The 27,296-nt window shown below is 36.9% G+C and overlaps 2 protein-coding genes across 4 annotated transcripts in view; both read left to right on the top strand.

The window, feature by feature from the left end:
• sacm1la (SAC1 like phosphatidylinositide phosphatase a) overlaps window positions 1-14,710 on the top strand; it is a 40,814-nt gene extending 26,104 nt beyond the window's left edge. The window contains exons 13-20 of one of the 2 annotated variants that reach the window (XR_012394626.1): window positions 35-3,741; window positions 3,938-4,076; window positions 6,953-7,022; window positions 9,338-9,410; window positions 9,493-9,586; window positions 9,667-9,759; window positions 9,943-10,000; window positions 12,647-12,799. Coding sequence is in view for 1 of the 2 variants with exons in the window: in NM_001044878.2 (NP_001038343.2) it covers window positions 3,643-3,741; window positions 3,938-4,076; window positions 6,953-7,022; window positions 9,338-9,410; window positions 9,493-9,586; window positions 9,667-9,759; window positions 9,943-10,000; window positions 12,647-12,783 (763 nt within the window). In the remaining variant the exon portion in view is untranslated. Of the gene's footprint in view, window positions 1-34; window positions 3,742-3,937; window positions 4,077-6,952; window positions 7,023-9,337; window positions 9,411-9,492; window positions 9,587-9,666; window positions 9,760-9,942; window positions 10,001-12,646 lie in introns of both variants that reach the window. The other variant, NM_001044878.2, reaches the window with a different exon arrangement.
• Window positions 14,711-16,361: 1,651 nt separating this feature from the next.
• zbtb12.2 (zinc finger and BTB domain containing 12, tandem duplicate 2) lies at window positions 16,362-25,522 on the top strand. Of its 2 annotated transcripts, none has more exons than XM_005170045.5 (5): window positions 16,362-16,661; window positions 17,283-17,509; window positions 18,177-18,368; window positions 21,478-21,669; window positions 21,919-25,522. In XM_005170045.5, the coding sequence occupies exons 2-5, from the start codon at window positions 17,300-17,302 to the stop codon at window positions 22,936-22,938; spliced, it is 1,614 nt and encodes a 537-aa protein (XP_005170102.1). In that variant the 5' UTR covers window positions 16,362-16,661; window positions 17,283-17,299; the 3' UTR covers window positions 22,939-25,522. The 2 variants fall into 2 exon arrangements, with proteins under 2 accessions (XP_005170102.1, NP_001038349.1); NM_001044884.1 differs by having other exon boundaries at window positions 16,393-16,661; window positions 18,174-18,368; window positions 21,919-23,342.
• Window positions 25,523-27,296: the final 1,774 nt, after the last annotated feature.

The following is a 27,296-nucleotide window of genomic DNA, read 5'->3' as shown; positions in this document are numbered from 1 at the left end:
TTCACTGAAAAGCATTACAGTGGGTTGATCACAGCAGCTTGGCATATACAAAAGACTTTTTCGATCAAAACTTAATATTCTCTCCTAATCATTTACTTGTTCCAATCCTGTTTGTTCACAAAAGAAGACATGAAGAAAATTGGATAACTGTAACCACTGACATCCATAGTATGCAAAAGCACTGCAGTGTTTGCGTATTCTGTGTTTGTCTGAGATAATTAGTCTACTGAAATGTGTATATTCCTTGTAAAGTATGAAACTGATTGGTCAGTTCTTGTCTCGTGACTCGCGATTTTCAACCGGTGTGCCTGGAAAATGCGAGTATGCGCGATATGCACTCTAAATATGTTTGTGCCAGCCACGCACCTCCATTGGAAATAACGAACTTGCGTGTGCTATGTAAAGACGTGATATGTGAATGGCCCCATAAGCAGCTACGCTTCTCTTCACATTCAGAAGATACATTTACTCCCGATCCTGCACAAAAATCCAATGAGTTGGACCGCTGTGTTTTTGGGTGCCGATGTCCTCCTTGGTAATGAGGGTTGTCGTAGAATGCATCCTGTTTTAGTGTTCAACAAGGTTCTGGTCGAGTTAAAAGCCATCGAAAGTTCTTTAGAGAATAGACTGCATTTCACAGCAATATTTTTATTTTTATGCTCAATGAAATCAAATTAATGTCAAAATTGCATGCTTATTAACTGTTGTAGCAGAAAACGTTATGTAAAAGAAGATTTTTTTCTTCTAAAAGCTATATTTGTTATGCAAGTAACACAATTACATTGACTTCAGTAACTGTAATCAATTTACACAAATTTAAAATGTAATTCGTTACATTACTGCTTTCCCCAAAAATGTAGTTAGAATACAGTAACGGGTTACTGTGGAATGCGTTTTACCCAATTCTGTTGATTATTAAGAATGAGCAGATATGAGGGAAAAGAGTTGCGACTCAAACATTTTCATTTATGATTCTCTTAAGGTACTTGTGCTAAACATCCTGTGTTTTGTTTGAAAGTGGAAAAAAAGTTTTAAAAAGCAAATGTTCTCATCATTTTATGTTTTTTTTTTCATGTTCATACACTCAAAAATAGTAAAATGTCATTATAAACTCTAAAATAATAGATAATCATGCTACCTAAATAAAATATTTTGGTATAATTTAAGTTCCCTAGTGATTGGTTGCAGCTAGAAGGGCATTCACTGCGTAAAACATAAGCTGGATAAGTTGACGGTTCATTCCGCTGTGGTGACTCCTGATTAATAAAGGGACCAAGCCGAAAAGAAAAATTATGAATGAATATCATTTAAGTCAGTGGTTCTCAAACTGTGGTACATGTACCACTAGTGGTACGCGGGTTTCCTTCCAGTGGTATGCAGAGGAATGCAATGTGTCATATGTACATGCAACATACATTTCAGAATTTATTAAAAATGGTTTATATATGAATATGAAGACATATAGCCTACATTTGTGAGGTCCATGCAGCATTTCTGTTTTGATGAATAGGATACTATTAGTTAACACTTTACATTTAAGTACAGCAGTTTTTCTTTTACTTTTTAAGAACAGTAGCCTACCATTTTTAGTGAACTTATAAAAGCACATTTTATTAAAACGTTAACATTTTATTTTGTTTGTTTGTTTGTCTTTTTACAAATAAGCACAGAACATTGTTAACTATTTATTTATAATGTTTAAAGTGGCTTATAATAATACATATTCTTAATAAAAGTAGTTAATCTACCACGTTTTTAAACTGTGCAGAGCTGTTGCTGCTTTACTGGGCCTGCTACACTACGCTACGTATTTCAATACTGGTCATTGTGGTAGTACTTAGAAACAAATCTGACAATTGGACAATTTTTTTCTGAGGTGGTACTTGATAAAAAAAAGTTTGAGAACCACTGATTTAAGTTATGTGGAAAACACTAAATAAATTACTAAAATCTGTCAGCTAATTTGGTCTAAAGTTTGCAGATATACAATAAATCCTGTTAACCAGCACTCAATTTTGGAGATTTACACCTACCTAACTTTAAATAGTAACAGTTCCTGACTCCAGTAAGCTACAAACACAAATTATGCATCATTGGAAAGAAGACACTTTGAGCTTTACTGTGGTAAAAGATGAAGTTACGTGTTAAAATATAAAAAGTTATACATTATGAAGTTATAAGGAAAACAAATTGTATTGTGTTTGATATTTGTTTTCCATATAAAAACACAGGAAAACATTAATATAATGTCCCAGTAAAGATATGACTTGAAAGCCAAGTATTTAATGAGTTTATATTTTAAATTTGATTAGGTTAGCATTCAAAATGAGATATCTGTAAAAAAGTTTTCAGAGGCTATGTCAATGTCCTTCTCTCCCTTACCGTCAGAGGTACTTTCTCAAAAAACATCTTCCTAAGCTAAACCATTTACAGTTGCTGAATGATTTGGTCTACATTTAAAGTTTATGCATCTTTGGAAAGAAGACACTCTGGGCTTTATTATCCATCATCTAGAGTTTATAATGCTCAAAATAATAATAAAAAGTTATAGATGCTTAAGTAATGTAAAAAACAAAATTCACTGCTCTAAACATTTTATTATTTCATAAACAAATATGTGAAATTTGTTCTGGAGCAACACAGAAAAGTAAAAGGTCAAAAGCCACACATCTCCTGAGTATATGTTTTGAATTTGACATCAATATTATGCAACATGAAATTTCTGGAATTATTTTTCTGAGACAATGTCTTGTGATTTTTCTCCCTCTCCTCGTTTGTGGAGAAGCAGTCCGATGACCACACACACTGACGGTTTCACACTCCACTAATTTTTTTAAGTTTGTCTTTCATAAAAGAAATTAGGGTTTGACTGCAAATCTTGTATTCTCAAAGAGCAGCTCTCATGCAGTGCCTGTAAATTAGTGCCTTACTGAAACAAAGGTTTCTGAGTGTTATAGCACATATTTTACAAAAACTAATATGTTTTCAGGCACTAAAATGAGTGTGTTTTTATGCGATGAATTCCTGATCCCTTGCTTAAATTGAAGGATTATATTCATAAAGACTTTCATATACTTTAATTTTCTAAAATATTCAATTCAATTCACCTTTATTTCTATAGCCATTTTACAATGTAGTTTGTATCAAAGCAGCTTCACATAGAAGTTTATAGTGAATTGAAACCGTGTCAGTTCAGTTTTCAGAGTTTAAGTTCAGTTCAGTTTAGCTCAGTTCAGTGTGGTTTAATATTCACTGCTGAGAGTCCAAACACTGAAGAGCAAATCCTGTGTTAAACGAATTATTTCAATCTAGACAATAGTGTATATACATATTAAAATATGTTTACTACATTCATAAATTGTAACTTATTTCAGTATTTCAACATTACTGGACATTATTTTCAGTATATATTTCAACATTTAACTAGTATTTTTAACTTTAAAATGTAACTTTTTTTTTTTTTGACAATGTAAATTGTTTGAGCTTATTTTCCAATATCAGTTTGAAAGATCAGAAAAGGCCTTTGTCTGCACCTTCCCTCGCTTCCTGACTAGAATAATATTGTTAAAAATAAAATCATGCATGTGTTGATCATATACTTTCTATTTGCAGCCATGTATTGACACTTGTGTCTCTTTTGAGGTACATAGCCTTTGATTTCCACAAAGAGTGCAGTAAGATGAGATGGCATCGCCTCCAGATTCTCGTTGATGCCGTATCTGACATGCAAGAGGAGTTTGGGTTTGTATTCATTTCTCTAGTGTACCTTCTCTTTTCTTTTTTTTGGATGTAGTTGCTATTGGAGATGGCACACAAATGCAGCGTCTGCAAAGAGCAGATGGAAAGTGCAAAATCTGCAAGTCATTTCAGCGGGACTGTGGTCTCTGATGTTGTCGCTCATTCGCTTTGATCTGGTGCTTGAATGCTGATTGTGTAGGTACTTCATGGTGAGCTCAGATGGGAAGGTGTTATCGGAGCAGTCTGGAACCTTCCGCAGTAACTGTATGGACTGCTTGGACCGCACTAACGTCATTCAGAGCCTGCTGGCCAGACGCTCCCTGCAGAGCCAGCTACAGGTGAGACCCCCGTCACAAATAACACCACTGACATTAATTAGCTAGATGTGACGCAGCTGAGGACATTTACGCTCCCATTATAGCAAGCCGACTGTTTTTTCTTTGGTTTCTGCATAGTTTTCATGAGAACACTCTGTTCGGCAATTGATAAAGCTGTCTTGTTCGGTCATGGTTGATTTAGGTACATTTAAAAATAAGTCAATATTTACTCAGACTTTTTCTTCCAAATTATACTTTATCCATTTAATTTGTTCCTCATTCAGTTTTATCTGTGTGTAATTAATTAAAATTATAAAACTTTTATTATTTTAATTTGACAGCAATTTATTAGTTTTAACAAAATTACAATTTTAGCGCCCTTTTGATTTTAATTTTAATGTTCATTACATTATGTTTTTGGTTTGTATAATCCTAATGGTGTTTTATCTTGTTTTAATTAAAAAAAAAATATTCTGTTTATTTAAGTATTTAATTTTTTAACATTTATTTAATGTTTTAGTCAAATGAAAATTAGCAAGCCATTTTCTTACAGACGGGACTGCATTTCCCTAACAATGTGTGTAACTCACAGCTGAACAGCCGTAGTATTATGCATCATTTGTCAAAAAACGATGTGTTGACGAGTATTTCCCAAAACCACATTTGCTCTGTTGCAGATCCATCATTGGAAACATGTTAGTTATAACTTAAACCTCCACAAGACGCTCTAAACGGGGTAGAGTAACTACTTCTTTAGAGAAAATCCCCATAATTGTTTTTGTGCAAATGATATTGTTTTACATGCATTTAAAAAAAACAAATCCATTGTTTGTTTTGATGAAAACATGTATTTGTTTTTAATATTAATTAAAATATATGCAAAAAGCACATATAGGGCCTTTATTTCCTTTAAAAATATTATTGAGAATATCCCATATTCTATTTAAAAACATAAAACCACAAAGCTAAAACATATTGTAATCTCGTAATTCTGAATTCGTTATTCTACTTCGAACTTCATACACTAATGCCAACTGACCCAGCCGAGGCCCGAACATGTGACCTTCTTGCTGTGAGGCGACATCGCTACCTACTACTCCAAAACCTCTAACTTATCTTCTTTTTTTTTCACAAGCTTTAGAGACTAAACGTAGATTCGGCTTTTAAATCATAGGTCACCTTTAGCGTTCATCATGAGCCATGTCTATTTTCAAAATGGCATAAATGTTTGCAAAGTGCACCATGAATGGAGTGCAATTGTCAATATGAAGATCGCTAAAACTAAACTGTAAAAATACTTTGTAAGCAAATTACATGTAAGAGGGATTAATGTTTTTTTTTTAATATTATTTTAAGTTTAAATGTTGGAACGTTAGAAATGAATAGGGCTTAGGGGGGATGACTGAGAATAGAACACAGCCAGGAACTCTGCTTACAACTACAGCTCTAGAGCAGTAGTTGCCACCACACAAGTTTGCAAATATTTGTTGGAATAATGGCTTGGGAAACGCCAAACCAATGAACTATGTTTGTAACAGTGAAACTTGCATCCTTAGTTGGCTAACAACATTTTGCACCCCTGGTTTACTGTTTAAAATATAAACTTGAAAAACAGGAAAAGGATTATTTAAAAAAAGAAAACATCTGTACTTTAGACAACTTGTCTGTTAAATTTAAATTCATAATAAAATTCTATTTACTCTATTTAAAATATACTCTTTATTTGTACATAGTAGTGCTTGTTATAAACAGTGTATCTGTGCATTTCATTATTTTTAACAGATGTATTTGCACTCAAAATCTTTAATCAAATATCCTAACCTTTCCTTCCCTGCTTGAAATGACTCATTTCTGGTCACATGGAATGCCTTTAGGGCGGGGCTGTTAGGCTGTGTCTTGCCTCTGCTCCGCTTTTATCCATTCTTCCAACAATCTTATTGATTCTCAAAGAATGAAATCATGCAACATCTTTCATTTTTTTCTAATTTCAGGATCATTTCAAGTGATTATTGTGGAAGTCTTAACTTCCATTTCATGGTGACTTTAAATTATTAAACACGCCTTTCAAATATTTTTTAAATGTAGTAAAATTTTTATTTTTAGGTTTCTGTTAGAAATATATTTTAGATTTAATTTTCATAAATTATTTTTTTCTGTTTTAATTTTTCTTTATTGTATATTTTTTTTATGTTTTTTGTTTATTTGTTTGTTTTAAATTTAAAAAAGTCTAATCATTCGAATTCATATCAATATTTTATGTATGTCTTACATTTTCAAAAACAATAAAAGCCCTAAAAAGGCTTGTTTTTGTACAAAAGATTAACAGTTTTAGGTAACAATTTCAACTGTTAAATAGTGGCTTGTTACCTGTCTATTATTTAAATATTGACAATTTATTAGTACTTATAATCTATAGAACATATTCTGAAAGATCTTATTTTACATTCCTAATCCTACTCAATACCTAAATACTTATTTTTAAAAAGTACTAAGCAACAAAAAATTAGGAATTTGTTGATGCACGTGTGATAGTTACCGGTTTTTAATGAAGAGAATTGCACGAAAGTGAAATTTAAAAGATGTTTACTGTTAGAATTTTAAAAATTTATTCTTTTTTTTTTTTGGTTGTTAGTAAGTTTTAACTACTGAGATGAAGTCCACTGAAATACCAATACCCAAATACCATAAACATCACGTGTGTAACATCAAAAGTGTGTAAAAGATCGAACAGTTCTGCTTATACAGTAAACCTTGTTTTCATAACTGGATTCTGTGAATCAGGCCACACTTTTTTGCAATGCAGAAGTCTCAGGGCGCTAAATATGGATCCATAAAGTGGTTTCTTATTGATTTATCATCATGTGTACTTCCTCATATTGGGCTGTATGTCATTTCAGAGGATGGGTGTCCTCCACGTTGGCCAGAAGATCGAGGAACAAGCTGATTTTGAGAAGATTTACAAAAACGGTTTGTTTATTTCTTTGTTTAACCACAGATTCCTTTAGTAAACACAAGTTTCCCATTATTGACCATAAAGCATTTACACAAGATTCCCACTGTTCATGAGATTTCTGAAATATTATAGAATTTAAAAAAAAATGTGTTTGTCACTTTGAATTGTAGTTTACAGTTGTTACAATTTTTTGTACCATATTTTTAAATCAATTAAAATTGATTCAATTGAGTTAAACTTTATTTCTTTAGCACTTCTATAGCACAAAATTTAGAACATTCCAGCAAGTCAGGCAGGCAGTAGAGTAGAGGTGGAATGCTGGGGTAGTTCTAGTTAACTTAAAAATGATTCAGTTCAAATCAAGCTGTTCATTGTTATGGTTAGACAATTTTTTTCAGTCCCATTTTATTCCTTACACACTCTTAAACTGGAAATGTAGATTAAGTTAAGCCAGGTTGTACCTGTTAAAAAGCCTGTACCTGTTATGGGTTTTTTAAAAGTGACCTTCCTTGCAGTGTGTAACAGCTCTAAGTGAGGGTAAACATCCAGCTGAGGTTTAAATCTAAAAGTGCACCGCGTCAAAACTTTTGATTCTATAAGGAAAGAGTTAATTCAGAGTTGAATGAATGATTCATTTTAAGTTCGCATTTTTGCCTGCTCATATCAACATTGCCAAATATGAAGTACAGCAGGGATGTCAAACTCAATTCCTGGAGGGCCGCAGCCCTGCACAGTTTATTTCGAACCCTGCTCCAACACACTAACCTGTAGGTTTCAAACAAGTCTGAAGGACTCAATTAGTTTGCTCAGGTGTGTTTAAGTAGGGTTGGAGCTAAACTGTGCAGGGCTGCAGCCCTCCAGGAATTGAGTTTGACATCCCTGAAGTACAGGATCCGGTAAAACGTGAACGCACCTTTCCCTTCAAACACTAGCAGAGCAAAAGGAAATATGGGATTGATCCTGACGCAAGGATTACAGATTTTTCTTATGAGTAATACAATAACAAACGCTGCATTGTAGAATTTGCTGGCTGTTTGTTATTAAATGAAGAATCAGCAAAGACTATTAATGTACAGGACTTTGTCAGTAACTATTACACAGTTTATGTGGACCAGTTTCTTCTTTCCCCGGATCCTGTAAGTGTTTCTCCTTTCTACACAACGTGAAGTGTGATTAAAATGGTTACCTTGTTTTATTGTTGTTGACAAAATATGTATTTACTTGTGTGTTGTAACTTGTAATTGCTCCACGCATATCGGTTTTAGATCAGTGCTTGTTCTGTATCTTTCAGGTTAAATAATTATGGGCTATTTACATATCGTGTCCAAAACCACATTGAAAATGTGACGTGTGCTTCTTCCTTTACTGATTTAAATGTGCTCAACTCACTGCCGTTTGTCACTGCTATGGCCAACAACAGCTGTTTTTACACACATTTTCAAAATAGTTCGACTTTTGCCACTGTGTGGATTAATATTAAATGCGGTCATTGTTATTACTTGGGGTTATGGCCAAGAATACAGCAATATGCTGGTGTTTACCTGCATTCCTTTAATGCACTCCTCCATTAGGCTCACACATATACTCTGAACTCTGGCTACTTTATAACCATGGTGGGCGTTCCTCTCCATCTCAATCTGAACCAAGTCAACCAATCACAACAGACTGGGTCATCGGCCCAATCAGTGCAGATTAGCATCAAGCAAGGGAGGGGTTTGGGAACAAATGAATCGCTGAACAAATTATATGGGAGTCGTCAGGATAATTAGGTAAAAATAAAAGCATATTAAAAGACAATGAAAGTGTTTATTGACATGGCATGCATATCAGCCTGTTGTTGGATACCCCAATCCAAAATATGACTTTTTATAATGCAAAATAAGAGCTCTTTAACTACGGATAACATACTATAAATTATAATAGCTTTGTATTCAAAATAACAACCTCAAAGACTGGATGTTACAAATAGTCGACAGAAAAGCTGAATAAAAAAATTGTAAAACTACAATTAGTTTATCAATATTAGAGAGAGAAAGAGAGAGAGAGAGAGAGAGAGAGAGAGAGAGAGAATTTTGTAGACACAAACATTAAGCACTTCAGATTTTGAAAAGTCATTGCATTGTTGTTCTTTTGTTAGTGGCTATTAATGTCCTGCAAAGCTATATTCAAGCTGATTATGCAAAGCACTAAAGTGGTCTGTTTTTCTGTTTATTAGATGTTATGGAAATTAAGCTTTTTAGTCGGTGAAAGTCATGCAAAAGTCAGGTAAATTGATATGTGGCTTAAAATGGAAACCTTGTTTATTGTTTTCATATTTTATTTCTCTCAGCTTGGGCAGACAATGCTAATGCCTGTGCTAAGCAGTACGCAGGAACAGGTGCCCTGAAAACCGACTTCACCAGGTATGCCATCCGTCTTTCAGGGTTTTTTTTTACGTTTTATTTTTATTACATTTACCGCTGTAACCTCCGACTTTAACCTCAGGACTGGGAAGAGGACTCACTGGGGCTTGGTAATGGACGGCTGGAATTCAATGATCCGTTACTACAAGAACAATTTCTCCGATGGCTTCAGACAAGTGCGTATGAATTGTCTTTATGTCTTGAAATCAGACCCAGTTTGCTGCCATGAATATTAAGTAGTTGACTTTCCCCGCAGGACTCCATCGATCTCTTCCTTGGGAACTATAGCGTGGATGAAACTGATAGTTTGACGCCTCTGCACGTTAAGAAGGACTGGAAGTTTCTTTTGGTCAGTGCTGTCACGATATTGCTTGATGTTAGAGAGAATACAGAAAAAAAAGAGGTCATTAAAAGAGAAGTTTAGTCCAAGCTGCCTGATACAGTCCTAACATTTATAATTCAACGCCACAAGCTGCCGCTGGTCATTCCCTGCATATTTTTTATTCATATGTGTCTGTTATTTGTCCTGCAGCTTCCTGTTATTATGGTGGTGGCTTTCTCCATGTGCATCATCTGTCTCCTAATGGCTGGTAAGATTAAAGCATAATGTGGAATAAAGCAACAGGGTCAATGACGTGACACCCATTTGTTGTTTGGATGCATAAATGTATTCGGAAAGTACATTTGAAATTAAATTTGTGTGTGCTGTGTGCCTAGAATACTCATCTTCACTGATGAGCATGGATTTAGTTTGTTTTTTTAGATCTAACAAAGCCGCTTTTTAATATTTAAACACTGGTATAATCAAAGTCATGTGGTGCAGTCAATATGCGATAACACGAAACGGGAAATTATAATTACACCCCCTGAGAAGATCGCTGCAGATTCTCATGGCTGTGTTAAGGTCAAAAAGTTTCTTAAAATATTAGACAGTATGACATTTCATTAAGGCAAGCTTAGTTGAGGATGAAGAATGTCATGTGGTCAGACTCCACAGCGACTTGATAGTTGTTAATTAATCCAGGAAGTCTTGCTTGTGTGATATTACAAAAATAAATCATATGTTAAGAATATTAGAGAAAACTTCCCTTTTTTGGCTAAATAATTTTAATTATAGAGTGATTCTAACTGCATTACACCATGTTCTAACTACACGTGCTGTGACACATGTCAAAATGGATATTTTTATATTTTTTGTATGTTTTTGTCCTAACCATCCACAAAGGCGTTATTTGAAGAGAACCGGTTTCTGCAATGTCAAAACAAAAGCACAAACTTCTATGAAAATGATCACCTTAGATGAAGATTATGTGCTTAATTTAGTGTTAAATATTGAGATGAATATTTATTTTATTTATTTATTTATTTTATTTTTTGAGTGACAAAAATTGTCAGCATGTGTAGCATTAAAACAAGTAGGAGACGGTGCAGATAGCCTACTGCTACTCAAGGCACTTCAGGCATCCCGAGTTCAAATACATGCTTGTGGACCTTTTCCAATCCCTTTTTCTCTCCTTGCAACTTTCGGTCGTCATTCTGTCCTGTCAAATCATGACAAAAATGTCCCCCAAAAAACTTTAAAAAACACAATTACAATTTTTGTGTACATAATAAACATCCTTAATATTAATATTATATACACAAATAATTATGTATACTTTTTTTTGTTACCAACCTGAATGCAAGCAGTACAATTTTGCCTCTTTTCCACTATCACACTGAACGTAATATCCAGGACAATTCCAGTTGCATTTCTACATAATCCTGTTATGGCACAGCATGATTACAAACCATACTCAGCACAGAATTCTAGGCATGGTTAGACAATCATGCTAAGCCATGCTGGTAGAGAGTGCATATTTGATGTTGCCACTCTGTTGCCTGGCTGTATGTTTCTCAATAGCAGGCTTAAGGCTATTTTATACTTCTGTGTGGAGTGATCGGCATGACCCACGACGCCTGTCTTGCACATAGTCATGCATTTATACTTATGCGTGCTGTTTGCGTTGCTCTGCAATAACACTTTCATAACGCTAGCTGGCGGTAGGTTTTGAAGTTCCTCTGTGTTGTGCTTCTTTGTGGCTGTTTTGTTTTTTCTGAATGCTACCTTTATGTACAAGTTGCTAAAACTTGCTCATTCAGAGGCAGGAGCTGGCAGACGTGCAGCAACAATAATCATAAGGTAAACACAAAACAACAGTTTCCATCTAGAGCTACTTCACGGGGCTCAACACTTGTTAACACTCGCTCCAACGGGTTCGCACATCTCACGGTCCGGCCTACACTCGTCACAGCTACAAAGCTGACTAATTACAGAGCTTGCGCTACGCGTTGTTGCGATGTGAATACTTATATATGTGAATACTAAATGTAGTCAAATTTTTTGAGAGGTGCGCGTCGGCATCAGCGACGGCGTGGGCAATGTGACTGCGCTAAGGCTGCGCCTGAGTATAAATTAGCCTTAATTAGAATTGCACTATTTATTTATTTATTGTTATTTAACAAAGTAAATATCAGAAAAAGAGGCCATGGTCTTTAGTCTCTTTGTTAGAGCAACCAAATCTAATGCGTACAGTCGCCGGTTCGATCCCAGCTCAGAGTGGGTTGGGTGGTGTAGGACCGACAGGGTTAAATTGGTTTCCTTGACCCATATGTGAGTGAGGTTTAGAGGGGTGAGTGTAGCAGAGGCCAGCTAGTGAAGTGCTGTGCAGGTAAACCTCACTCCTCTGACCTCTAAACATGCTCTAGTGATAGACACTAGAGGTCATGGTCTTTAGTCTCCTTGGTAGAGCAACCGAGTCCCATGCGGAAAGTGGCCGGTTCAATCCCATCTCAGAGCATGTTGGGTGGTGTAGGACTGGCAGGGTTACATCTGCGAAACAAAAATATCTGATCATCATCCATATGGTTGTTTACGTTAAACTTGCATTACTAAGGCAATGACTGGCGCATTTGTATTGAATGCCAGAGAGCTTTATTATCTGCACCACACTGGACAAAGAAACCATATCCATGCTGACTGGCCTGTATAAGCACAAAATAGAATGGTTAAGCATAGAGAATCATTCGGATTGATAGTGGAAGAGTGGCTTTTGACAACATGGCTCATATTTTAAACTACATCTGCAAAAAAAATATATAGGACACCCTTATAGGTCATTGACCCTGAAACAGATGTGTGTTACAATTGTACGACTTGATTATTCTTTGAATAATTGTTCTGTACTGTTTATCAGGTGATACTTGGACGGAGACTCTGGCGTACGTGTTGTTCTGGGGCATGGCCAGTGCTCTCACCGCTGCCGTCATCGTGGTCAATGGACGCGAGTTTGTTGATGCACCCAAACTGGTCCAAAAAGAGAAGATGGATTAAATATGGAGATTTCTTATCACTGTTTCCTCTTTATTTTCCCACAAGAGTTTATGATGACCTGCTCTCCGTACTTCTTCAGAAGAGCAATACAACAGCCTGTATTACCTTATAATTTACTATCTGCACTACAAATGTTTTTGAATCACGGCACATGGTGTCCAAATTTTCCCCGCCAATTTAGTTGCATCAGTTCAGAATTACACATGGATTGCTGAAGATTTGCATTGTGGCCATTGTATCGCCTTTCAAAGGCTATTGCGCTGCTACTTTTTGGCGATCGATCTCAATTGACCCGTTGTGAAATTAGAGTTATTGTTTTGGCTCTAGAGTTTCAGCTTTATGATATCGGACACCAGACGTGTGGCCATTCGCCCAGACTATGGGTTGACAGATCAATGAAGGTCTATTGTAATTAGATTGCTAGGCAAGGGAATGTTACACAATGCACCAGTGACTCATCCCTCCGTTATTACCATTTCTGTCCTTTCAAATCTGTCCCGAAATCAGCCTTATGCCTCAGTTATATTTGCGAGTTGTTCTTTGCAGTGGCAGTTTGGGTTTTAATGTGGTTTCCTTTTGTCCTGTCGGCATATTTATGGTTTTGTGTCTCTCATAAATGATAAAATTAGACAGCTGCAGGCCGCGCTGGGGGAGAAAGAGAGGAATTAAGCACTGTTTCTTTATGAGTTTACAGAAAATATGAACAGCACTTTCCTGTGTAGTTTCTTTATGTCTCTTTGTGGACCAATGAACGCTAACAGATATGACTCGCATTAAGTTACTCTTTACTTGGTGGTTGGCGGCACTTGTCTTTAACATTACCAATTCATTACATGGAAAATACTTCTCAGAAAATGCTCACACTTAATTTTTTTTTTTTTTTTTTGACAAGAGTGTATTTTTTAAAAATGTTGTCATGTTTACATGCATGATGATGTATACCCCCCATTCCGGTCAGTTAGTCTAAGCGAAACGCATTTAAATTTTGACAAAGGTGAATGGATTTCTTTAAACTCATCAATACCTTAAAAACCGGATCAGTTTGGTTTCATCTAAACAAAGAATGTAGATTCTGATGCCTTTAAATGTGTTTTGTTGTCACCCGGAAATTATAATATACAGTAACAGAGTCATATGGAACATTTCAGCAGGATATTTCCCGTGACTTTTTCACTGAATTCAGTTGGGGCATATTTAATTCATTTTCTTTAGATGCGGAGATGAATAGAACACACTGGGTGGAAGCAACTCTACATCATGGATGCTTGATATTTACTTATATAAATATGATGTTCAATTTGTACATTGAAAGAGATTAATAATATATATATAGATATAGATATAAAATATAAGTGTGTCATTGTAATAATGTACTGTACAGTGTAGTTTGCAGCAAGATAGCACTTTCTGATTGATCAATCAAAGTGACATTTTTGATCAGATTCTTCCATCACTGACTGATGAATATGGTTTTTCATTACTCTAGATTATAGCTTTCTTTTTCAGGGTTCACTCTGTTTGAAGTGAGTTAAATGGCATATTATCAATATTAATTGTGTTTTTGGACTTGATCCTGGCAGTGTTTTAAATCCCGTTTGATCTTCTCTCTTATCTCTGATCAAGAGAATTTATGCCTCAACCGTACAGTGGGATTTCTGATGACTGTGGACATTTAAAACTATTCATATGGAAAGAGTTTGCAAGACGTTACATCAGTTGTATTTAGTCTATCACTCCTTATCAGTCTCTAGCATCTACTGTTTTGATGGGAAACCACATAGTTTAAGTCCATTGCTCATAACCTTGGTATTATTTGGTTTTGAGTCATTGAGGTGTCTCTTGATACCTTTTAAAATAATTTACAACCACTGTAACTGATGGTTTCTTGATGAAATCATGTTTAATAAATGATACCTATAAAGTTCAACTTGTTGTTTCTTATTAATACAAGCAAACACATCTATGATGCAAATCTCTAGTTGTACCATGTCTAAAAAGGTTCTATGTCTTGCACCTTTTTGTCTTGCACCTTTGTCTTGTACAACTTGCCTTGCCTCTGTTGGATTGAAACAGGTTGACCGTGGAGCCATTTGAGTTTAGTAAAATCATAATAATTGTAATTACTTCATAATACAAGCAATACTGTTAAAAGGTCCAAAGAGTGTCAAGAAAAATCACATAAACCACACCACAACCAGCCTGAAAGTTAGGATACGTTTATACTTTCTCGTTATTTGTGCCAAATTCTGACCCTTCCATATGAATGTTACAGCACCGGTCAAGCAGAAACTGTAGCTTTAGTTAATTGTTAGCTGACACAAGCGTCATCGGTGTGTTCTTCTGCTGCTGTAGCTCATCTGCTTCAAGGTTTTCACGTGTGTTCAGAGATGATCTTCTGCAGTCCTTGGTTTTAACAAGTTGCACACTTACATCCGCAAGATGTATTGAAGATGGTTTGGAATCTACAGTTTTTAATTTCTTAGAATTACTACTTTAAGTGGTCTGCTGAAACATTATAAAATGTAAACATCTTAAAGACATTTTAAATGTCTGTAAGTCATTTGTAAGTTTGCACGCTTTGGACAAAGGTGCATGCCAAATGACTTATCAAGATGTAATGTTTATATAATGTCCAAACAATTGTCTAATAGACATTTTGCAGAAGGATAAATGTTGTCTAATAAATATCCAGATGTAAACACAAACACCAAATAGACTTCTCTGTGATGTATATGTCCAATCAAGGTTTGCAAAACATACATTTTTGTCACTGCAATGCAGTTCCTCTGGAAATTAGATCAAAATTGGAAAAACCATTACATTAAAACAAAACAACCAAGAGCAGCTTTCAGACAACGATCTGTATTTTTGATCACCTGTCAGTAAATTAACTGAAAGGACTGGGATATAACAAAAAAAAATCAGCTGAAGAAATCTCAGGAGACATGAATTGAACGCATCTTTCAAAGACAGTATTATCCAGATGATCTATGCAGTCTTAGCTTCAACCACTTACATTATTTATTTAATTAATATTAGTTTAGTAATTAATACTAACTATAACATAATATCATATAGTGAGATATCTTGACCTCCAATAACAGAAGTATGTTAAAATGTGATGTCTTTTAACAGAAATATTAACAAATAAAATTGGTTGGTGACCTTTCTGTATTGTACTTTAATAATTTGCACTTCTATATTCTTTTGCAAATCAAATATTTTCTATTTACACAATTAAATAAATCTCAGCCTTTGTAGTTGTCCTATCATTTTCTATCATGAATTTACAGCGCCTCCATGTGGTTATACAAATATCCGCCAAGTAATTAATAATTTAAAAGCTTACTTACGCTTCTAAAATGATTAATTCACAGACTAAACAGTGCCATTTTAATTTGTACATACAAATGCATTTAACTAAATGTAATCTTATAACAATTTCAAAATGATGTGTTTCAGATTGCTCTGCCTCACACGCATGCGGGTCATGAAGTAAACAAACCATCTTGAAACAGCCGCCATTAAGCGTTACGTCGCCAAGTCAGTTTATGTTGTCCACACGGGGCTTTTATTTTGAAAATCATCTCTCGGTTTGGAAATCTCCTGTGAAGTTTTCCGACTTCATTTCATTCTGCGTGTTTTACTGTAATTGTTTTAAAAACACTGGGAACACATTATAAATATGTAGTAGGTATGACCGAAAGCAGACCCACAAAGAGAAAAGACTTCTGTACGGTTAAACGAGATCAGCTCGATAGTTTTAGTTTCACGTTTTCGCTCCAGCAGTGATGTGGACGGAGCTGAATTGATCTCCAGACATCATAACGTGTCTGTGTACTGTACCATTTTTGATATCTTCTCTCGAAATCAATCAAGTAAGTTCACATTGCTCATCGGAGTCGTGTTTTAGAGTAGCGAGAACAGCGTGTTGTTAGTCTGGCTGAAATAAAAGATGCTACAGTGTTGAGCTACTTTAGCTACAATGTTATAAACGTGCAATAACAATGACCATTTGTGCTTCTGCTTTGTTATTAGTGTCATAAGATCATTCTAATTTTGAAAAAAAAATGTTTCTGTTGTGTAATTTTACATATTACGTGCATATTTACTAACTATTAACATCCACCAGTAGCACAAATAAAAAGATACGTAAGAGGTTAATGAAGGTAAAATGTAACTTCCACATTGATTTGTTGTTTTATTACAGTAATATTAGCAAATATTTTGTATTATAAGTTTTAAAAATATATATAATTTTTAAAAGTTTCACTAAAGTTTACACTTTTCCAGTTTTGTCGAAAGGGTTTTACATTAAGGGTTTTTAGGATATGTTTGGCTATATCATTCAGTTAATAACAAAATACAGTCTACAGCAAACAAAAAATTCAACAAACAATTCATTTATTTATTAATAAGTAAATATTAATCTTTTCATGTATTTTTGTGTGTGTTCTTATTTAATACTGTTAATATAATAAATGCCCTATTTCCTTTAGCTTCCAGTGCTAAGATCATGGATGTGGAAGTGGTGAGTTTCCGTTTGCCTGGACATGGAGACACCACCCTAAATAACATGAATTCCCTGCGGTCGCAGCAGCACTTCTGTGATGTCACCATTATGGCGGGGGGCAGACGCATGTTTAGGGGTCACAAGGTTGTGTTGGCGGCTTGCTCTGCATTTCTCAGGGACCAGTTTCTCCTGAACCCCTCTTCAGAGCTACAGGTGAGGGACTTCTCATGCACTAGAATTACTAAGTTGGAATTTCATGAAAAAAAATGTTTTAACAATAACTGGTATCCTGAAAATAGGATACAAATTAAACCCAAGTTGTCCATATTGAATTCACTGTGCAACAGACTTAATGCAGAAAGAGACATCGGTCCTGTATATCACAGTTGTGCATTGCAGGCAAATATGTAATTCATTCTTTCCATTCGTGGGCGCTCCTCATTTCTGAAAAGTAAATATTCACATAGACTTTTATTTATTAACCAATTTCAACACCTCATCTAGCTATGAGAACTGACTTGTTACTTCGATTTTTTTGGGCTCTGATATGCTACCAGAACATTGTGTCTCTAAAATATAGCAACGCTGTCTCTAATCAATGGTATGAGTTCAGAAAACCTATTTGAGTTAAGTAAATATTCTCGGGAAATCTTAGTGCTGAAATAAAAGTTTGCTCTGTTTTCATATTTGTTTTCTAAATGTGTATTCATCAACACATACAGTCGTGGTCCAAACTATTGGCACCCTTGGTACACATGAAATGTTTCCTGTATTCCTTATTTCTTTATTCTCTAAGTAAAGCTGCCTTCGTTCAAGTAACAATTGAAATTGTTGGTTTGATTGTGAACAAACAGTGGCTCTGTCTTTCTCTTTCCAGCAGGTTTCAATGTTGCACAGCTCAACAGTGGTATTTGAACTCCTCCAGTCCTGTTATACAGGGATACTGCAGTTCAGCGCCAAAGAGATTGTGAACTACTTGACTGCTGCCAGCTACCTGCAGATGGAGCATGTGGTGGAGAAATGCAGAGGAGCACTGAGCCAGTACATGCAGCCCCGGAGTCGCAGTCCCATTGTAAGTATCTCAACCTCAAATAATGGTCACTATTACAGACCTTGTTTCTTCTTAATTAAAAAGTTCAGCCAGAAATTCTTGAAAGTACTGACTTGTTAAAGATATTTGATGTACATTTACATATATGCAGATTCTTAACACATGCAATGTTTTAGTAGTTTGGGTAGAGGATGATTGCTCATTTAAGTTGAAAGGGTCTGTCTTGGAAATCGACTTTATCCCTTGTTGTCTAGGTAAAAAACAATGCTCTTTCGTTGCATACACACTTGTAAGAGTGCATTAAGGTGATGTTTACATTATTCCATTTTTGATTCATTTCACTAAATTGAAACTCTCTTTGTAGAGCCTGGAGTTTTTATTGTGTTTCAGAAAAACGATCTCTGTCCAAACTTTACACACCAATAGATGACCATTTGCGCTCACTGGGTATGCATATATTTTTCCAGCATCAGGAATCTGACAAATCAGAGAATGCTTTGAAATAGTCCAGAGATGTCAGAGAGCGATTGTGGATATCCATACCTCCATTTTCAAAAGACTGCTTTTTAGTCCATCCTTCGTTTTTTTTTTTGCAAGTTGAAGATTCCAGAGTAGTGTGGATGCCTGGCATAACCATAACAAAACCTATTCAATTCAATCTTAATTTCTATAGCGCCTTTACAATGTAGATTGTGTCGAAGCAGCTTCACATAGAAGATTATAGTGAATTAAAACATTGACTACGTTTACATAGACACGAATAATTTAATTTTAATGTGATTAAGACAATACTCTGATTAAGAGTTAACCATGTAAACAGCGATTTTTGATTAATTTAATCAGATTAAGGTCGTTATCGAACTAAAGAGAAATCGAATTAAAATGTGTGCAGTATGCCGATTTTATTCGCATTATTGAAGTGCAGTGCAGACATGTAAACACCTTAATTGAACTATTACCGTCATGTAGGACTTTTCACCGCGTTTTGCAACAAGATAGTACACACAAACACACACACACACACACACACACACACACACACACACGGCTGTTTGACACTCTTTGCTCTTACCCAGTCAGTGCAGACCACAGACATCAATATCGTGAAATGCTGAGTTTTTTTTTTCTTCCATTCAGCATGCGGTATGAACTTCCATTAAAAACAAAACTTCCAGCAGGTCATAGTTGCATCCAATATCTCGTTTGTCACTGAGGGCATGCATGAAATGTTTGTGAATGAAAATGAAAGTTCCAAACTGCAGTTAAAGTCCACAAATTAAATAATGAAACACCCGAATTTGCATGAAACTTCGAATGAAATGCGGATAGTGCGTTGATGCAATAACGTTAATCGAATTATGCGTTATAACATGCAAAACGCGATCATGGTAGAAACATTCAAAAAGCAACTCATGTAAACACCCTAATCTTATCATTGTCTTAATTGGATTAAAGCAAATAATTCAATTACTGATGTCCATGTAATGTGTCAGGTCAGTAAGTGTCAGTTCAATTTTCAGTGTTGAAGTTCAGTTTAGTTCAGTTCAGTATGGTTTGCGCCTATGCATTTTAACACAAAAATGCATTAGTATAAACAGCACCTGAGGTTGAAATTTGCAGTTCCAGTGCGTTAACAGCTTTTGTCAAACCCATAAATTTAGTTCTGGGAAGCAGAGGTCCGAAATCAGGAAGGATGTGACTTAAGTCTCTTTTATGTTTGGTCTTTAATCAGCTGAATGGCTATATTTTTTGTTCACTGTCCTCTACAATATTTCTTTTATTGTTTCAGTGACCTAGAGGGCATTTTACTATTGAGATTGTCAACCAAGGTTCATCCTAAACCCTATATAAATTAAATCCTGGCTTATCTGTAATTACGCTTCACACTGCTTGTTCTTTTGGGTCTTTATTTTTAACTACTGTTCTATAAGCATGAGTACAATGTAAGCATGGGTAAAATGTGGAGCTAACGCTATTTTCAAATTACAAGGGTCTGAAACATTTTAAATGTATTAGGGTACAAAGCTGTGTTTTGAATCATGATATCCCAGGGTTAAGTGCTGTGTAAAAAGCATATAGTGGGTACCGAAAGTATTCAGACCCCCTTCATTTTTTTTTACTCCTTGTTAAATTGCAGCCATTTGCTAAAATAATTTAAGTTAATTTTTTCTCATTAATGTACACACATCACTCCATATTGGCAAAAAAACACAGAATTGTTGACACTTTTGCAGATTTATTAATTTCGGCTTAGTCCCTTTTATTAATCCGAGGTTGCCACAGCGGAATGAACCACTAACTTATACAGCATATGTTTCCCGCAGTGAATGCTCTACCAGCTGCAACTCATCACTGTGAAACACTTATACACTCCCATTCACACGCATACACTACAGACGATTTAGCTTACCCAATTCACCTGTAGCACATGTCTTTGGACTGTGGGGGAAACCAGAGCACCCGGAGCAAACCCACACAAACATGTGAAGAACATGCAGACTCCACACAGAAAAGCCAACTGATCCAGCTGAGGCTCTCACAAGTAACCTTCTTGCTGTGAGGCGATTTGCTACCCACTGCTCCACTGTGTTGCCCTTTTGCAGATTTATTAAAAAAGAAAAACTGAAATATCGCATGGTCCTAATTATTCAGACCCTTTGCTCAGTATTTAGTAGAAGCACCCTTTTGATCGAATACAGCCATGAGTCTTTTTGGGAAAGATGCAACAAGTATTTCACACCTGAATTTGGGGATTCTCTGCCATTCCTCCTTGCAGATCTTCTCCATTTCTGTCAGGTTGGATGGTAAATGTTGGTGGACAGCCATTTTTAGGGCTCTCAAGAGATGCTAAATTGGGTGGCTCAATCAGGGCTCTGGCTAGGCCATTCAAGAACAGTTACGGAATTGTCGTGAAGCCACTCCTTCATTATTTTAGATGTGTGCTGTATATTACTACTCATTATATTTGTTGGAGCTTAAAAGTGTAAATCCATTTGAATACCTCATCTATTCTGCAAAAGATATTTTGTGGTTCTTGGTTGAAGTTTCCCTATAAAAATTATTATTACTCTTTCAATTTCTTCTTTTTCTTTGTCTTTTCCTGTCTGTTTTGTCCCATTTATATCTTCAGACTGTGAAGTCAGAAGACCCTCAGTCTATGCCGGTGATTGTCAGTGGAAGTTCCCATTCATTGGGGTCTATTTCATCACCTTCTGATACTGCTTCACTGCATCCTCACAGTTCAGGAAAGGAGCTCCAGGGTTGCGATGCTGAACTTTCCAACATCCATCACAAAGATGACAGTGATTTGGTCTTACATCATGTAAATATCTTTAAATGCTATAAACATGCTAATAAATATGATATATTATATAAAGTGTATGTAGGTTTGTTATGAGTCTTGATCTCAGAGGAGCACACAGCAGAGCCTTGCTAATGAATACTTGAATATAAACCATTTCTCTATTGCATGCTTGTCAGATCGAACAAATTCAAAAAAGTAGGGTAGATCAGGTCTTATTTTGGTTGTTTGCTTCTAACAGGTTCACCTAATTTGTTTTCACCAAACCAGGTTAGAGAATCAAATGCATCTGGCCACTTAGAGGGAGACGATCTGCAGGACAGCGACATCTTTCAGGTGCACATCGACGATGATCATCAAGACCCAGAAAAGATTACTGGTGGTGAGGAGGAAGACAGACATGCAGTTGTTGTGTTAGACGACCACTGTCAGCTAGACATGGGGGTAGAGGATTCCATCATGGAAGGGCGAGCTAAAGGTGGTGGCTTCCGCGGTGCAGGTCGTATATGGAGACGGAGGCACGGAGAGCACAGGGGAGGCAGAGGAAGAGGCTTCAAACACAGGAAGCGATACACATTAAAGGACCGCAAGCTCTTGGGTAACTATCAGGAGGCTTGGCGCTTTCCAACCCCGGATGAGATCATGGGTAGCTTCGGGGCTGACTTTGGGGCTGATTACTTGTCCAATCAGCATCTCGCAGATGGCTCTGTCCGCGTTGAGTACAGAGCTGGAGAAGAACAAGGAGGAGAGATTGGCCCTGATGGAGGTCCAGCACACTTTGGTGTGGAAGCTTCTGCTGGGGCTGAGGGAATGGGAGTAGGAGCACCTTCGAATCAACGTGGAGCTGCTGACGAGTCGGTGGCAGTGGTGGGATCCACGTCCTGCGTAACAGGACCAGTAGTGTGTGAGCAGTGTGGACTAGCATTTTCCACAACGCAGGACTTAGCGATGCATTCCCTGTCGACGCATAGGCTGTACGTGTGTCCATGCTGCGGGAAGCACTTCAGCCACTCCAGTAACCTCAACCGCCACATGATTGTCCACCGCGGGGTGTCCAAACTTCACTCCTGCCCCCTGTGCCACAAGACCTTCACTCAGAAGTCAACACTGTGCGACCACATGAACCTGCACAGCGGGGAGCGCCCACACGTTTGTGCATACTGCCATGTCAGCTTTGCCCACAAGCCTGCTCTGCGGCGCCACCTGAAGGAGCAGCACGGAAGGACCACTGCCCAAAACTACCTGGAGATGCAGCGAAACAATGAGAGTGGAGCTGGGGGAGGAGTTTAGATCGTCAGAGTGGGTTGTTACAATAAAATCTGAATTTACCTTTATTTACCTTCTCAATACACATGTGTAGGCTTAAGGCCAGTTTAAACTTCTGTGTCGAGTTTATGTGGGACGTCTGGCATAACTTTTGCACAGTCGTGTACCTTAACACAGACCCTGGCACACACCTCCCAAAAAATGTAACTACGTGTCGTCACAAAGCAGAGTACAATATTTGTGATTGGCCAACTTGGTAGAGGGTAGGGCCTAGGGAGCGGAGCAAAGCTGATAGCGGAGGTTGTTGAACAAGTCTTAACTATGTGTTCACACCGAAAGCGGTGAAAGTGTCAAAGGCGCCGGAAGTCATAAGTTTTTAATGGAAGCCAGCGGCAAGGTGCATCTTCGCCGGTGTGGGCATCAAGGAAAGTTGAAATGAAGTCAGCTTTATGGTAATGAGCTATGATACGGTTTGGCGGCAAGCAAATGGAATGTAGAAGCCCACCACTTCAGAGGATTCCAGGGAACACAGTCCTGGTTCCAATCACAGTTGTTTCCAAGGGTTTGATTATTGTGGTTGCCTATTTTCCAATTATTTACTATGTTTTTTGATTAGTACTGGAGAGTTGATGTGCATCATTGATGTTTTTTTTTTTTAAAAAGGAATCTCACTAACTATAATGACAGTACAAGACAGTATTGCTGCTTCAGAATATTTCAGACATATGGACACATATTGGATAAGTGGAGCAAAGCCACACCACACACAACAACTTGATCTTCCATAGTTAAATTTGATAAAAATTGTGCAACATTTGTACGCTAGAAAGCATGTTTTATGTGGAAATGTAAGTAATTTGCCGCAACAGCCCCTTTAAATGAGCTCAATGTAGCAAATTTTGATGCTCTCGCCGACAGAACTTTAAAGGCAGACCACATTGTTGTCAGGGCGGCAAGAGTGAACTTTGACTCTTTCGCTGCCTTAGGTGTGAACGCACAGTTAGTCTCACAGATGGAAACTTTTTTGTGTATATTTTGTGATTAAAGTTGTAGAAGTTTCACTGGTACCTGTGTCTTTCTTCCCTGAATGTGTGTTTGAGCCACTGCCACATTATAATCACATAAGCATCGGCTACATATGTGCCACAAGGTTTGTGCCTTGGGGTACGTTGGTAACTCGACGCAGAAGTATAAATCAGGCTTTATCATGCATCAGTGCACATTAGGTAAAAATGTACGTCTTTGTAACCAACATGTAATGATTTGTTTGTTTCAAAGTGATTCAGAATTATCAGTTTGCAGGCTGAACACTGCCAAAGCTTTTGAACTCTAAAGCCTGGAAAGACTGAATGATCTTATACTTATTTGCAATGTGGTATATGCACAGCTATTGACTTTCAGCCAGTGATAAACTTACGGTGAAAGCTTAATCTGACTATTTTCAATTTCATAAGGTTCCATTTACAGCATTGATGTTTTAATGTGGGCGAGGCAGTGGTGCAGCACTGCCCAAAACTACCTGGAGATGCAGCGAAACAATGAGAGTGGAGCTGGGGGAGGAGTTTAGATCGTCAGAGTGGGTTGTTACAATAAAATCTGAATTTACCTTTATTTACCTTCTCAATACACATGTGTAGGCTTAAGGCCAGTTTAAACTTCTGTGTCGAGTTTATGTGGGACGTCTGGCATAACTTTTGCACAGTCGTGTACCTTAACACAGACCCTGGCACACACCTCCCAAAAAATGTAACTACGTGTCGTCACAAAGCAGAGTACAATATTTGTGATTGGCCAACTTGGTAGAGGGTAGGGCCTAGGGAGCGGAGCAAAGCTGATAGCGGAGGTTGTTGAACAAGTCTTAACTATGTGTTCACACCGAAAGCGGTGAAAGTGTCAAAGGCGCCGGAAGTCATAAGTTTTTAATGGAAGCCAGCGGCAAGGTGCATCTTCGCCGGTGTGGGCATCAAGGAAAGTTGAAATGAAGTCAGCTTTATGGTAATGAGCTATGATACGGTTTGGCGGCAAGCAAATGGAATGTAGAAGCCCACCACTTCAGAGGATTCCAGGGAACACAGTCCTGGTTCCAATCACAGTTGTTTCCAAGGGTTTGATTATTGTGGTTGCCTATTTTCCAATTATTTACTATGTTTTTTGATTAGTACTGGAGAGTTGATGTGCATCATTGATGTTTTTTTTTTTTAAAAAGGAATCTCACTAACTATAATGACAGTACAAGACAGTATTGCTGCTTCAGAATATTTCAGACATATGGACACATATTGGATAAGTGGAGCAAAGCCACACCACACACAACAACTTGATCTTCCATAGTTAAATAAATTTGATAAAAATTGTGCAACATTTGTACGCTAGAAAGCATGTTTTATGTGGAAATGTAAGTAATTTGCCGCAACAGCCCCTTTAAATGAGCTCAATGTAGCAAATTTTGATGCTCTCGCCGACAGAACTTTAAAGGCAGACCACATTGTTGTCAGGGCGGCAAGAGTGAACTTTGACTCTTTCGCTGCCTTAGGTGTGAACGCACAGTTAGTCTCACAGATGGAAACTTTTTTGTGTATATTTTGTGATTAAAGTTGTAGAAGTTTCACTGGTACCTGTGTCTTTCTTCCCTGAATGTGTGTTTGAGCCACTGCCACATTATAATCACATAAGCATCGGCTACATATGTGCCACAAGGTTTGTGCCTTGGGGTACGTTGGTAACTCGACGCAGAAGTATAAATCAGGCTTTATCATGCATCAGTGCACATTAGGTAAAAATGTACGTCTTTGTAACCAACATGTAATGATTTGTTTGTTTCAAAGTGATTCAGAATTATCAGTTTGCAGGCTGAACACTGCCAAAGCTTTTGAACTCTAAAGCCTGGAAAGACTGAATGATCTTATACTTATTTGCAATGTGGTATATGCACAGCTATTGACTTTCAGCCAGTGATAAACTTACGGTGAAAGCTTAATCTGACTATTTTCAATTTCATAAGGTTCCTTTTACAGCATTGATGTTTTAATGTGGGCGAGGCAGTGGTGCAGTAGGTAATGCTGTCGCCTCACAGCAAGAAGGTCTCTGGTTCGAACCTCGGCTCAGTTGGCGTTTCTGTGTGGAGTTTGCATATTCTCCCTGCCTTCGCGTGGGTTTCCTCCGGGTGCTCCGGTTTCCCTTACAGTCCAAAGACATGCGGTACAGGTGAATTGGGTCGGCTAAATTGTCCGTAGTGTATGAGTGTGTGTGGATGTTGCCCAAAGATGGGTTGCGGCTAGAAGGGCATCCACTGCTTAAAAAACTTGCTGGATAAGTTGGCAGTTTATTCCGCTGTGGCGACCCCGGATTAATAAAGGGTCTAAGCCGAAAAGAAAATGATTGAATGAATGTTGTAATGTAATTACAATACATTAATTTAAATAGACTTCAGCATTCATTTAGTTGTTTAAGCATTAAAAGTGATAAAAGACCAACCACTGCTGTTAGGATTAGCGCAGAAACACCACTGACAATATTGGAGTAAAATAAACTCATATTTTAAAGAAATGTAATTTAATGCAGTACTTCTTGTCAGGTTTGAGACCCGCTTCATGTTCTATATCAGGCAGTGAAGATCACAAATTTTTAAAGAAATCAGATCTTAAAGGTGGCAATTTTATAATGGAAAGAAGGGGAAAGAACTTCACTGGAAGCTCTGAGGGTGGCTGGCTGAAATTAAAGGTTTGTGTTTATATACCCAATGTGTTTATATAGTCCAATGATGTTTGAACCTCAATTTTTTTTCAGTATATTTTTGTTTTTAAGGACCGTAAGATTTGATAGAACTTTTTTTTTTTTTTTTTGCGTGAACTGTCCCTTTATTTCACATAAGAGCACAGATTTTGTTTTTTTACAGGTTAAAAGTCAAGTGAGAAGTACAAGTGAGCAGATAAGAATAAATGCACAGTGAAGGTATTTGTAGGGCTTCTGGAAGTGCTAAACATTTAATATAAAAAGTATCAAATATGTTTATAAGTTAGTGTGGCGTGAAGGAACGAAAGAAAACATGTCATTTTTCTGTAGCGTAACTTTAGTCTCTGTATGTCACTAATTTAATGGAAGCCTAATTAAAATGACTGTCTAAACAAATTTTTTTTGCTGTGAATTAATTTTACATTGCTGGTCCCATAAAGGTAATTACAACTCAGGCTCATTCTGAAGATGTACCTCTATATATTTCTGGGGACTGCGAAATACATATACATTTTTTTGCAGTTTTTGTTTTCTCAAATCCAGGAGAGGTCGCTGTGTGCGCTTTTTTAGTTCTTAATTTTTTCGCGAGTGCTATTCGCACCTGCTGTTCTCACATAAACCCACCAGAGGCCGCTGTTGACTGACTGAAT

The sequence above is a fragment of the Danio rerio genome, chromosome 19, assembly GCF_049306965.1.
Source record: "Danio rerio strain Tuebingen ecotype United States chromosome 19, GRCz12tu, whole genome shotgun sequence".
NCBI classification, from domain to species: domain Eukaryota; kingdom Metazoa; phylum Chordata; class Actinopteri; order Cypriniformes; family Danionidae; genus Danio; species Danio rerio.
This window is presented reverse-complemented; position numbering and strand designations above follow the sequence as displayed.